The sequence below is a fragment of the Morchella sextelata genome (assembly GCF_020137385.1).
Source record: "Morchella sextelata strain SCLS chromosome Unknown scls_19, whole genome shotgun sequence".
Lineage (NCBI taxonomy): Eukaryota > Fungi > Ascomycota > Pezizomycetes > Pezizales > Morchellaceae > Morchella > Morchella sextelata.
The window spans coordinates 863,191-877,545 of NW_025408634.1; the positions used below are offsets into that span (position 1 = coordinate 863,191).

At 46.2% G+C, this 14,355-nt stretch overlaps 3 protein-coding genes across 3 annotated transcripts; 2 read left to right on the forward strand and 1 right to left on the reverse strand.

Moving 5' to 3' along the window:
* Positions 1 to 351: 351 nt before the first annotated feature.
* H6S33_005121 (uncharacterized protein) lies at positions 352 to 783 on the forward strand (the record flags this gene model as incomplete). Its single annotated transcript, XM_044836473.1, has 1 exon — positions 352 to 783. One exon carries the CDS (start codon positions 352 to 354, stop codon positions 781 to 783), a length of 432 nt encoding a protein of 143 aa, XP_044690334.1.
* Positions 784 to 2,447: 1,664 nt separating this feature from the next.
* Positions 2,448 to 3,711, forward strand: H6S33_005122 (uncharacterized protein; the record flags this gene model as incomplete). The annotated part of the gene is made up of 3 exons (XM_044836474.1): positions 2,448 to 2,787; positions 2,844 to 3,552; positions 3,639 to 3,711. The coding sequence occupies 3 exons, from the start codon at positions 2,448 to 2,450 to the stop codon at positions 3,709 to 3,711; spliced, it is 1,122 nt and encodes a 373-aa protein (XP_044690335.1).
* Positions 3,712 to 10,735: 7,024 nt separating this feature from the next.
* H6S33_005123 (uncharacterized protein) lies at positions 10,736 to 11,782 on the reverse strand (the record flags this gene model as incomplete). Its single annotated transcript, XM_044836475.1, has 1 exon — positions 10,736 to 11,782. The coding sequence occupies one exon, from the start codon at positions 11,780 to 11,782 to the stop codon at positions 10,736 to 10,738; it is 1,047 nt and encodes a 348-aa protein (XP_044690336.1).
* Positions 11,783 to 14,355: the final 2,573 nt, after the last annotated feature.

The window sequence follows — 14,355 nt, forward strand, 5'->3', positions numbered from 1 at the left end:
CGAAAAGCGCAAAATACGGAGGAGACGTAAACCGGTACCACAACGGGCCCGGCAATGCTTATACTCACCCGGACCAAAATATCTGTCCTCTGGGCCAGACTGGGCCCTTGACTTTAGAGCGTAGTCTACATGTGCAATGTCCAAATCCGATGGACCGTTCTACCCGAGTAACGCGCATCGTGTGAAAGGGATAATCGAGCCTTTTCTGCCCCATGTTTGGTATCGAGTGATAATTCATGAACCACCAACAAATCTATGCTCGGTCTCCGAGAGACCAGATCTCTCTTCTGTCTACGCTAATATTACCAGAAAACATCCGAACCGGGTGGACAGAGTTACGCCGGGCCTCTAATGTCATATTGGGCCGGGTCTAAGGACTTTCAAACCCAGGATATTTACCCACAGCGAACCCTGGCAGAACTTGCGCAATTACACGAAGAAAAGAAAACAGACCCCTTTAAGCCCCTCGGACAGTACCCAAGAGCTCACAGGAGTCCGTGTCTCCCGGCTTACAGTAAAACGAGAGAAAGTCTCTGTCAACCCCTCGGACAGAACACAAGAGCGGACAGAAACCTTTCCCCCGTAGTGGCAGCAGGAGCCGGGGAGCTAATGCAAAAAAGGCCCCTCCTGATACCCGGACCGGAGCACAAGGACCAAGAGAGGCCTTTTCATAGATTGTTCCCCCACGAGGAGGGAGCAGAAGAACCGCCAAAGCGACCTAACGCAAAAAAGGCCCCTCCTGGTCCTCGGGCCGGAGCCCAAGGACCAAGAGAGGCTTTTTGAATTTTTAACTGCTCCCCCTGGCGGGGGGAGTGGGGAGCAGAGGCGCAGTCACCGATGAGGTGACCGAATGTAACCCGCGCCCCTCTCAGCCCCTACAGGGACCGAGAGAGGCTATTTCTCCCTCCCGTTCACGCCGTTATGGCGTGAGCGGAGGGAGAGGAGGAGTAGGGCTAGGCACCCCGTGGTCTCTCGGGAAATGTGCCCAGCGAGACCAGGAGGGGGCGCTAACCCCACCCCTCTGTTACGACCTCCCCTCTCCGCTGGGGGAGAGAAGGGGTAAGAGGAGGGGGCGGACGGCGGGACCATGGGGGAGGAGGGGGCGGACGGCGGGACCATGGGGGAGGAGGGGGGGTTAATCCCACCCCTCTGTTACATCCTTCCCTCTCCCCTGAGAGAAGAGAGGAGGGAGAGGAAGGGCCCCAAGAGAGAGCTATGAGGGGAGGGAGGAGACTCCTCGTGCCCAGCACGAGGACCACGGAGAAGCCGTCTGCTCCCTGAGGAAACGGATGCCGAGCCCGGATTTTCGCCGACTGGCTATATTTCGAGGTAGGGCTAGTTAGCCGTGAACCTAAGAGAGGGGGAGAGAGAGTAGGAGCGCTCTTGTTGCTGTCGTAGTAGCATGGTTGGGGGCACCTCTAGCCTGGCAGCCTATGGCATTCCCCCGTCAATCAACATATGCAAATAACCCAGCCCCCCCCCCCCCCCCGCGCTGCTGTACGTCTTTGCACTTGTGTAAAATCGGGAAAGAAACAGAAATAATCATTTAGAGGTATATCAGGCCATCCTCGTGGGCACCAACGAAGCACTAGCACCGCCGAAAAGTAGAAGAGACCGGTGTTGGTGGCAAGGGATATTTACCGGCCATGAAAAAGAGCCAGAGGACATGCTTTGGCGGGTTAGCTCTTCGCTGCATGTAGTTTCATATGAGTTCAGGCTTGATAGTTGTTACGGTCGCTGCCTGTTGATCTAAAAAATAGACTTCAATATCTGTCTACGTTGTGTTAGGATAGTTTGTCTTGGAGGGATGCTGTAACTATACGTAGATGAAAACTGATAATCCCCGTTCCTCAAGGTGTTGATTTTGGGCTTTTGGGCCTAGGAGTTGAATCTCTGGGTTGGGTTTTTTCTTGGTTTATAATGTGCGTGGAGTTATATATATGTCACGTATTTTTTTGTTTGCCAAGGATCATTTTCCATGGCTATTTAATATGAGGGTCTAGAATATGTCCTTACCACTTATTTTGGGTATATGCGGCTCTATTATTTACCCAACTTGTAATAAAATCAAGAAAATAGTGATTTTGTTCCGCACAGAACTACCGAAGGGTCCTTCCTTAGCGCGAGTGATATTACATGACGCCGGGAATGATAAAGCTTAAGGACAGCACTGCATAACAACCAAACACCATGTTCTGGGGTCACGTAATAAAAAACTCACGTCCTCTTTAACCACGTCACATCATCTAACAACTGCTGTATAAATGTCGGCTCGCCATAGAATCCCCATTTTCAACCCTCCACCTCCGATCCCTGTCACCACCAGTTGGGTTGCTTAGTTTATAGACCTTGATCAATTGATTCAGAGCTAGAGATTTTTGGCTGTTAGGTTTTTGACTATAGATCCTCTGGACCCTCACGACCCGTTTTCCTACCTACCCATAGAAATGTCAAAAAAATTCATGTCGAAGCCGCCAGCCCAAAGGAGGGCCAGGAGCGGCTTTATAACGGATTGCGTCTACGAGGAAGACATGCATATGCCATGTGCTATAAAGCCTGCTCATCTCGCCGATATTCTACCTTTCCAATACCAGCCGGCAACAAGCAGACAGAGCCACCCCGACCCTCTTCCAGAAGGTACAAAAAAAGCTAGAAAGCATGTGACAGATCGTGATATTGAGAAGCGTCTGAGCCATAATATGTTGCTGTCGGCGAACAGTTTTGCGGAGTGTGAGAGCGCTAGGAAACGTGGTGATAAGGTTTTTACTCAGACACATGGCGAGAGATGTAATATCCGTCGATCGACGATTTAGTGAGGATTAGAGCTAACTCACTTGTTTTAGGCCACATAGTTGAGGTTTTCTTTGAGGTCGACTTGGACAGTATGTCCTCCAAGCAAAAAACCGACTTCCAGACTGATCACTATCCAACGATCAAGATGCCTGCTGGGGCGGTCTATGCCGCGTTAGACTGCAACCTCCGCCGCATTTTCGTCTACTTCAATAAGGGCATAGAGGCCGTATACGGCGCTCAGGTCGGCCAGTGGGTGCTGGACGCCACCAAATGGAATATTGAAGAATACACTCATATCAACCCCCCAAAACTCCCGAACGTCATTATTGACTGGGATGCCTTCCTCCTCTCCGATCCCTGGGGTTACTTGGAGCGAGGGCACACAGCGGGCGTGTATCATTGGGGCTGCTGGAGGGAGTCGGAGAAGGATTTTTGCCTGACGACAGACACCATAATGGTCCCTCCTCTCGTTAAGCCAGTATTGCATAGCTTCACGAAAACTCTTGGAAACATGACACGTGCACACAGGATACTGTTGGGCGCGGTGGATAAGGACTATAGAGACAAGGGTGAGAGAATGATTACAGATATGCGGATGGGGTTGAAATTTCCGTGGGTTACGGATGAGAAGGATTGTTTCTCGCTCCGCACATGCATGGTCAATGTGCAAACTGATCCGTATTATGGAGAGGCATTTCCGAATGATGAGGATGCATGGCTCGTGATGACACCGCTGGGAGGATTTGAGGGCGGAGAGCTGTGTGTTAAGGAGCTTGGGAGGAAGTTTCCCCATAACCAAGGTACGGTTGGGTTTATCAGAGTGGCCAAATTGGAGTATCGTATAGCTCCGTGGACCGGGACAAGGTACAGTCTGGAATGCTTGCAGAGTATGCAAATCCCGGAGTGGGCAAAGATTAGGATACGTCGTCCACGTCGGCGGGTAATAATAGTAAAAGAAGAAAATGATTATGATGATGATGATGATGATGATGATGATGATGATGATGATAATGATGATGATGATGGAGAAGAATTTGCGTGGGTGGATGCTTCCTTAGCTAGGTAGTTGGAAAAACCAAGAACTGCTCTTTTTTATGAGGTTTATGTGGATAATTTGCGTGAGTATGCATTGAGGTGGTTACGGTGATTGCGGAGATATATGCGGTGGGGTACTTTTGCGATTTGACCCGGATCGTTACTTAAAGGCTGTTTGACTCGGCTTTTAGAGCTTTGTTGTTATATGCTACTATGCTTCCTCTCCCCTCCTCTTCCTCTCTCATGTCACTTCCTTATTCTTCCGCACCAATTGTCAACTATGTGCATATACTGATTTCACCTTGCGATTACTCGCCGAATATACTACATACCTCACGCGGCAGGAACATTGTAGTAACTTCAATCCTAAACCCTATCATATAGTCTTCTTATTTACGGTGCATGCTCCTTCTGCGCCTTTTGGGACGAGGGGTAAAGTCTTCACAAGAGAATCCAAGGGAGGAAAGGATGTACCGAGTTATCGCCTCCTCGCGGTAGATACGCCGTGAGTGCCTGCGAGGGTTGCATGTACATCGAGACAAATCACGAGCTCGGAGCAGCCTACGTGCTCATGGATTACAACGGGTGGTTGGCTGTTTCGGAGAACGTGAATACACGCCAGTCGGTGACGGTTGATTTCCCCTTGTAGGCTACTTGTGCCTTGGAGTTTTCTGGCTCCTAAGCCCGTCTTTTTCCCGCGGGAGTGGTTGCTCGTTCTGTCAAGTTGTATTGTGTTCTTCCCATCTATCACTACACCGCAGGTTGATTTTCGGTCTGGATTGTTGAAGTGGATGTCCAGGTCTGGGCAGGAGTAGGGTAGACAACATCACGGCACTGTTGGATTTACTGTGGAGCTATTATGTTTACGCACAAAAGGGGAAAGAAAGCACATGTAGTCTTTGTAAAGAATGGTATTGTCGATGTGCATTGACGTTCTCATACCAAGCTAGTGTCTTGGCGCGAGTGATACCTGATGATGCGGCCTGGCTAAGTTACCCAGCACTGTCCGGCCGCTTATATACCACCCGAGCCCCTTTGACAACATCGTGGCATAGTCGAGGGGTAATAGCCTCTGCTATGTTGCATGACATCGACGGTTCAACCCGGGATGGAAGCAGTGATGAGAATGCCCAACATGGTAGCGACGCTCTTGAGGGATGATACTCATCACATAAGTCTTTTGTCCCTCGGTATTTCTTTTTTTATTCTGCCTTACGTCACATTATCGCTAGTAGTATAAGTGATTATTGGTGATTTTTTTCGAAGCAGTAAGTTTTCAATTCCACCTTGTTCTTCCTTTGTTCTCTATCATTGCCCGTTCCGTTCGATACAGTGCCCCCACCCTAGGCTTTCACCTATTTGGTCTTTGGCGTCGCCGAGTGCTTAAGGGGGGAGGAAGTAAAGGTTACTGTTTTGTTTTTTATATTCTTACACTACCATGGGTGCAATGCTCCCGGGTCTTACCACCCGCTACCCCTTTTAAATTGTTAAAAGACAAATTTGTGTATTGAGTGTTGGAAAGACTCTATTACTTCTTAACGTCCCCCGAATGCGAACCTGTCTTGTACTCTAGGCATGAATTCAGTATCTTTGTTCTTATTCATACCCGTATTTTATTCTTTTCCCTCTTCTCTCCTCATTTTGTTATCTTTTGGTGGCATTTATCGATTTATTCGGTGGTACTGGGGAGACCAATTGTAAGGCCAAGGTTCTTGAAATTTTAGTACTTTTATGTGTATAGATTTCAGCTCAGCACAAAGTCTCGAAGAGCAGTCCTCTACCCCCAGCATGCCGTAAAAATAGCAGTTGCAGAAGAAGTCCTTAGCTTTAGCCAGGGCAGGGCCAGTGATGTTTTGCCCTATCAGTCCTGTCGGCGGAAATGAAGAAACTGGTCTTGGCACTAGCTCCAACCCTTTTCTTTATAAACCACGTTTTCCTCCCACTCTGCCTTTTTTCTCAAGCTACTCGACTGCAACCGCATTCCTCCCCTGTCTAAAGCCAGCGGGAGGTTTGCAAATCTGCTCATTCTGCCCCTTGGGGCAGCGCAGTTTATTGCCTCCTCTGGCACCCAATGGGCATAACGCCCGAGGGTCCAGAGGGGGCTAATTTGCGTTAGGTCGTTTTCTCGGTGGTTGTTTCCCCTTACTCTCCTCCCTCCAGTTTTCCCTCCTTCCCCCCCTCCTCCCTCATCGTTTCTAGCCTCTTCTGGTCTCTAGGCTTTTCGCCCGGGGATCAGGAGGGGCTAATTTACGTTAGGTCTGTCCCTCCTCTTCTCTCCCCTTTTTGTCCTTTCGGTTTTTGTGCCCTCTCCTTACGGGGGAGTCCAGTCTCACTCCACTTCTGGGCGTAGTCCGAGGAGTTGGGTGAGATCATGACTCAAATTTGAGGGCCAAGGAGAGAAGTTTCAAGTAAATGCCAGACGGAACGCTGAATAAACGTCCAAAAAGTGTCATATGACTTGCGGCTCTACTCATAAGCTTCCCTAGTTTCCCCCGCCTGCCTTTTACCCGAGTCCCTCGACCAAGATCCGTTGAAAAGAGCAGCTTGTAATAGAGTAATATTCGAACTTTCTTGGTGTGAATGTTTTGCCTTTGACTAATGAATGCTTGACGCTTTCGTACCGCCAATTGCCTGGCGAGAATATCTGTAACTTTTTCTGCTTATATGAGCTGTATTTTAATTCCTCTAGGACGGAAAAAAAATCATTTCTTGAGCAAGTCTATTTCCGTAGTCTGGTCCACGAGGCGGGCAGAAATTAATGTATTAAACAAAAAAAAAAAAAAAAAAAAAAAAACGAGGCGACCAGAGGCGAGCAGAGACGGGCAGAGGCAAGTGCCTTGAGGTGCCCCTGCATGACCGTATCGCCTATCTCATTGCCTGCTGGTGTAAAGAGAGGTGACGCCTCGAGGTGCTCGAGCTCGCTCGGGGCAGATAACTACTATTTAGATCTGTCAATTGCATTTTACTGCAATCCTTGTATGTAATGTAAGGAATACTTCCAATGCTCCTATCGGCGAAATCAACCCTACTGAACGTATGCCACTGATATTATGAGTGCCTAAACCTCGAGCAGCTCGAGGCCAGCAAGAGAGTTTGCCTCGTCGACCCCATGCCTTGAGCTCTCTCGAGGCGAGGCCATGAGGCTCAAATATCAATTTTTCGTAGACCACACTACTATTCCCCCTCTCAGAAGCGTTTTGACCTGAGAGCGTGGCCTTGGTTGGGCACCTCTACCTGGAGGTATAGTCACTAGGCCCTGGTAGAAAATGTGTTATTCGTGCCACATCGGCTGTGAAAAAAGGGAAAGGAAGGTAGGTGATCTTTGGTCCAGAAAGAGCAAAACGGAGACGAGCGAATGAAAACATTGATCCTTCCGCCTTCTCGCTGATGTGAGAAAATTTGCCGCTCCTGCTCTTAGTTTAGGATAGACTTCGAAACAGCTCTTGGGTCCTGGAGCCTATCCCAGTTACACTGATAAGGTTGTAGAAAAATCCCTGTACTGGAGAGTCGTCTAGGATTGCGGTCAAAAAGGTAAGACATGTGGAGTTAAATCCTTATTTACTGCTCTCAATAGTCTTCCTCAATCACATCAAAAGCCTCCACCGGTCGTGGTGCCTGTTTGGAGCGGTATTTTACCTATTCTCATCATTCTCGGATTCCTTATACCAAGTTTACCCAGATAATCCTTCGCTCCCCGCTTCTATGGCTCCCACCTTGTGGGTAAAAACAGATAATAGTTTAGTTAGATCACGTACACACCATCAGAATCCGGTCTTTATCGCGCAGCGTGATGTATCACTGTATCGCGTAGTTCCGAGCTAAGGGTTTCAGATTAGTGATTGCACGTTCATGACTGCTAATTCACATGTTGGATATAGAAGTAGGTGATGTTAAGGAGGAGATAGATCGGGTGTCGAAGAATGGCGTATGTGGCCCATCTAGAGGCATCAATTAACCTCATGAACTTATACCGATGGAAACCAATCACGTGGGTCCAAGTCACAATACTTCCGATACCATAGTATTATTAGTCCCTTCTTTCTATCTGAAGCTAGTCTGAAAGGAGTTGTTTCAGACTTTTGTCATTCCCATTATGTGCGCACACCCACAATTCTATGTTGTGCGAGTGATAGTTCATGTCTGCTCTTTAACTCACTCACACCACATGCCAAGCCCACACCAAACAGTCGCTAGTCACGCACCCATCAGACACACTGGAAAATATTGTGTAAAATGTAAACTGGCTGCCAGCTACATTGATCAAACATCTGCTACTAACCAGACGCCATCAACACATCTCATAAACACATCTCATAAACACACAAAATAACAGGTAAACAGCCTCACTATTGCAACAGGTCAACTTACCCCACTATTATCTCGTTTAATATCAGTACGGTTGTTAACCCATCCTTTACCCTGTCTGTTCCCATCTTCTAGCTCGTCATCTCTCTTAATGGATAGAAGAACCAATGCCCTTACATGCAACCTGGCCACAGACTACCTATTGGGTGTCTGTTTCGCTGTTGGTCTCCCACCGGGCCACAGATTACCTTTTGGGTATCTGTTTCGTGTCCCGGTGGGCCACTGGACCTCAGACTCCCTATTGGGTGCCTGCTCCGCTTCCAGTGGTCCATTTAACCTCAGAATACCTACCGGGTACCTGTTGATTAAATGGTGGGGGATTGGTTAACTGACTTTTTCTTTCGATTTGGTAGGGCCACCAATACGGGAAACTCTTCCTCAATCGACAGAGTACCTGCTAGCTTACCGATAAAGGAGAGAGGATGGGCGACTCTTCGATCCCTTCATCATTGTTAGCTGCGGGCCGTTAGGACAGCAATCTGGCTCTTCCTCAACGGGACTGCTGACAATCATTGTCTACATGGACAGTCTCTTAAGTAAGATGTGAGTTCGAGCAGTGTATTCTGATTAATTTTAAAAATATTTCGTTGAGGTCTAGGATACACATGTCTGCTCTGAACCCGCCGATGGAGATAGGCTTAGGAAACGAGTTTCTGTTGCGACGGACTTAAGGAAGAAAACCTCACGAAAACCCGTCCCGCCAGATTGCGCTTTTGAACGCCAAATCTCGACCAACCTTCATGCATCCGCAAGAGCATTCTAGTAATGCTTGTTAAAAATTAATTGCGGTATAATTTTAATTTCGGTAACTAGAAATAAATTTCAAATTTCGGATCTTCGTCTATTGAATGATGTCTTTCACTTTCTATACATAATACCTTTTTAGTGTTAGCCTCAGGTACCAAAGGGCATATCCGAATACAGCTTGGGCGAAAGGAGATGGAAGACGAAGATAAGCCTTCCTCAGATTCTTGACTAGCGACAACGCGTATAACATCCCTATTGATAAGTATCTCAGGAGGTGAAGTAGGAGCACTCGTAGTCGTAAGATACCTCGTAGATACCTGTTCTATATTGGCGAGGCCGGGCTAGTACTAGTTGCCCATACGACGCCTCACGAAAACTCGAACATAAATAGATGTGTACCGATATACAGAGATCAGAGTCTTATATCCCCGAACCTGCGGAAGAAAATTTGATTGGGGGAGTGGTGATCGATAGCGAGTGATAGGTTATGATGCAGGTACTTTTAGCGTCACTTTTTCTGATGTCATCCTAGACTTAGTTCGACAGGGGAGATCCCCATAGGAGCCACGCTCCTTATTTTGAGATCTCAAGGTAATGTTATATACAGAGTCATTAATGGCTTCAGAAGGGCAGAAGGGGTGATTAGTTGCGGATGAATAAGGGAAATAATACAAGCACCAAATTTCAAACCCAGTACACTGTATCGAGAGTATTTTCGCATTCTCTCTTCTCCAGATGGCTAGGCCAAGCACATTTGCTCAATTGATATGGCAGGAAAAATCGTACCGCTTAGATATCTCTGTGTTTCATGAATGAGGGCAAGTTAAAATATACTCCTGCCCGTGCTAAGTTACTCCAATTACATGTTAGTCGGCTATTGTATATAGATGTGTATTTATATATTCTTTGTTGAAGAAAATCATTAGTGGCGGGAATAGTGGAATGTAAGTGTCGGATAATATATGTGTCATGAAATACACTCGAAGAGGCCTAAATGATATGTGTTAATATAGTCGTTAGATACGTGTCTACTGGTTTTTATATGCTAAGAGGGGGGGGGAAACCGACTTTACCCCGTCTATTAACACTAGTACAAAAATCTTTGTCTTGACGGGGCTTCTTCCATTGCTATCCGAAAGATAAAACCATCCTATACATTTATGAGGAACTCAATCAAAGATTTTCCATTTCAGCATTGATATGTAAGTCATCTCGATCGACTCTGATGACTTGACTACAATACAGTACAGATGTTGTTTTGCGAAATTTCAGAAATTTCAACACACGGTTTTTTTGTCAGATTTCAATTATTTGAAAAGCTTTCATGTGTTTTCCCTCCATAAATGGTTTACCGTACCATCACCCTGTGCCGGGAACTCGAAACATGGCTATGAGTATTTCAAACCACAGTGAGTTTCCTGCTAATCATCCATCGAAATCCCCAGAAATTACCGCCGATAAGAATATTTACTATCGAGAATAAGGGTTAGTATATCCAGATTACCAGGTTCAATAAGAACATACGAACCGCTTCTATGAGCCTTCACACTAATGCAATTCAAACACGGCGTCTACTTGATACCGAGAAACCTAGAACCCACATTTATCAGGTTTATATTCTCTAATTGAAAACGGGAGGACAAAACAAAAGTTATACATACCACAAGTAGCTATATATATTGCTGACCAAATCTCCCCATTGACCCAGAAATACCGACTGATTATTTATACTAACACGGGTACATTCCAGTCATTAGACTGACCCAACTTGAGTCAATCATCCGTCCTTGACCACCTATTTGCGGGTGTTCTTCTTGACGGTTGATCTGTTGGGTTTGATGGCTGCCGGACTAGGGGTGCCGTCCTTTTTTGCCGATCTCAGATTGTAAGTTTTTTTGCTTGACCTGAGGTTATAGGAGTGGCTGGCAGGTTGGGGAGTCTTCTTCGGTGTCCTTGGTGTGACTACCTTACGTTGCGCCTTAGGGATTTTGCCGGCCGGTTTTGGGTTGTTTTTGGCGGTAGTTCTGGGGGCCCCAATCTGGGTATCTGCAGTTTGAATCGTCTCGGGTATGGCGTTTGTAGATTCTTGTGAACTGAGTCCGGTTTGAAGATGCGGAACTTGGGCTTTCTTGACTGCGGCGTGTGCAAGTTTACGAGAGCGGGTTCCAGTCTTGGCCTGTGGATTCGCGGATTTGGCGTACGCAGATTTAAGAGAGCGGGTTCCGGTCTTTGCCTTCGGACTTCGCACTTTCTTGATTCCAGTGTTCGAAGATTTTGGAGGACGAGACGGTTGGACTTTGTCAGATTTTGTGCGCCTAGAGCGTCTAGCGGTAGCTCCCGTAGCTGGAATCTCAGCAGCCAAGCCCTCAGCTTCAAAAGCAGCAAAACATGAAGCAGCAGCGGTGTTGCATGCCTCAGCAGTAGCGACACAGATATCAACCACTGGAATCCCAGCAGCAAGGATAGCAGTAGCAGCAGATTGACATGCATTACCAGCTGGAATACCGGCTGTCATAATTGCAGCTGCAGCTGCGGAGCATATAGCAGCAGCGTTAGTAAACTCTGCTGCGGATGAATTACATGCTGCAATAGCAGCAGCCACAGTGGGATTTACGGCGACCCCTTCTGCCTCGCCTGCTGCATCCTGATAGTCTGGCTGGTACCAGAGAACATCACTCAAGGCAAGATGAGTGACTGGCGAATTTAGCTCCGGAGGAGCATCAGGCCATTGAGATGGAGAGCCCATCGATCCGTGCATCGGATTGATGTCTTCTGGAAAGGGATGGTAATGAGTAGGAGCGACCATGCTATAGTCCTGAGCTTGACTTGTATACTCAGGCATATGCAGGTATGTACTGGATGGATTTATGAACATCTCATCGTGATTTGTGTACATCTGGTTGTCCTCATTCGATGAATGGTGCTCATATGGGGAGAGAAAAGGTGATTGATTGAATTCCATGCTTTTTCTTTGATGAATGAGATGGGAAGAGAGCACGTACTATCTCTTCACCTATGATAGTTGGTGCAACTTGATGAAGAGGTAATGGACGGCAGTGAGGGTAGTGAGGGTAGTGAGTGTAGTGATGGTAGTGATGGTAGTGATGGTAGGGATGGGGGAGAGAGTAGTGGTGATTATTTCAGCCGTCAGAAACCAAGCGCGGGTAAGAATCGAAAGATACATGCCCTATAGTGATAACAGTGCCTTCTAAGCCTTAAACCCACCGAAGTTGAAGTCTGGCAATACCATTAATCTACATGAATTGCTTTAAAAATCTCATCCCATAGCAAGATTTTTCAATATCTGCGGTAATTTTACATATATGTAATCTGACTGAGCCGACTATTCTTTAGAAGTACATCCTCTTACTATTAATTTTTATCAGGGTGTTCTTGTTTCTCGGAGACTTGTGTTGTTCATGCAAGAGCTGCTCGAGAGGAAGATGAAAGGGAATGATAGATATTACCTGATTTAAATTCTCTACTGACTAAGCAAATAGACCAGATGGGTATAGGGCTCTAGACATAAACTCGGAACCACATTCTACATATATGTTTCTCACTCTAGGTTAGTATTCGGGGAACTGCATAAACTAGTGCATTTTTAGATAAATCTGTCTACTCCGCTTAGCAAATGAGTATAAGGTTAGACGAAAATTCAAATTGGCGGTACATCGTGACCCCTGTACTCTCTAGCTAGATATCTGGCAACACTTATATAGAGACCTCGTACTTGAATTTCTACACAACAAGTTTATTTTACAAATTTAGGCATGGTAATTCTATCCAAGATTCTGATACTAAAAATGTGAGCTTGATCTGAGCATGAGCTTTCATAATGTCTTACCTTTACATTCTAAGCAGTACCCGTTACCAGAGTACATTGTATCCTTGAATTAAGTAGAGAAATCTCCAACACATGATGCCTCGATCAATTCGCGATTTATACCGGTGTCCGATTCTCATAAATAAACAAGGTATTCCATGTGTTCCCTTCAAGCTATTGAATTTCCTCCTCACCTCTGTTAAATGTTTAGTTAACTCGAATGATGTCCTCCCTACACAGGTATTCCTTCACGCGAATATTTCCTGCTGCCTTCACGAGTATAACATATCAAAAAATCTCTGTGCCGCCGGAGAAAGTGATGTTTCCCCTGTGTACTCTAGAGTCGACATCAGCGAGCCTTTATCGTATCACAGCTGAAAACACCCTTGGCTCCTTCACATACAGGCTGCTCGACGAATTGGCATATATCCTTCTTTTATATATAGCAGAAAGAAGAGTGCTTCCTCCCCAGATCCTTTATAATTAGCTACTATCAACAATAGCCACCACATATCTATCTCTAGGGCTATTCTATCATATTCTCAGGTTCTATTGTGAGTCAACACCCGACTTTCACCCTTTCCTAAGTAAGCTTTCAAGTAAAGTTTTCAGATTCCCTGTCTGAAATATGAATTAATCTTCTAAGCAAGACATCTCTGTAATTTATATGTCAACATAAACCCTTTTCATAACCTCTACACTAACGAAATGACGTTCCTCCCCGCTGTCCGGAGAATAGGTACGAGCTCTATGTTTAAGTAGCCTTTCCACATTCTCCCACAGATGAATTGGCCTCTCATGACGGACATCATCCTTTGACCGCATGAATTGGTAGGCATATTGGTCATAATTATCTAGTCCAGTAGTTAACTGGTGATCTTCTATTTAGGCGACGCAAATAACGGTGCTATAACTAACAGCAGCTGTTAGATCGCAATCTCACCCTCAAGTATTGGAAAGAAGGAGTATCACCTTGAAAAGTAGATTTATGAAAAAATAGCTACACCCCTAGCCCATTCTGCGATGCTATTCTGCTCCCTGACTACGAGGGGAAACGGTTATAGGGAGCCCAGTCTTAAAAGACCACGGCATCCATAAATAATTTTTAAACTCTCTTCGTTAGATGTATTGTGACGATCGCTATAAAAGCCAGCAGGCACTATGATCTCTATGGAGATTTAAGTAAAGCACGAGCTTGTAGTTAAGTTTTTCTAGGTCTCCAACGACAAATTTAACGTTGATCCTAGATACGACGGCGCTGGGTCGGGGGTGTGCGGCCTATACTGTCTCTGTCAGAGTCATCAAATCCCATTCGTTTGGCTCGTGAATGCGCATTGGCCTTACATAGTCTATTTCAGTGATAGGAGGACCCTGTTAGCAGTCGCGGTGTAAGATCTTCAAACAATCACTCATCCCAAAACCCGAATGAAAGCCGTAGAGGTGAGGTATAAAGCGTATATACGTATGACAAGATTTAAGTAGGAGGGATTCGGCGGCTGGCTCCGATCAGTCGATCCGCTACCATCAAGAGTTGATTCCGGCGTCAATAGGGCTCGACATGCATGTGTTTATCGCTGTGGGTATTAATA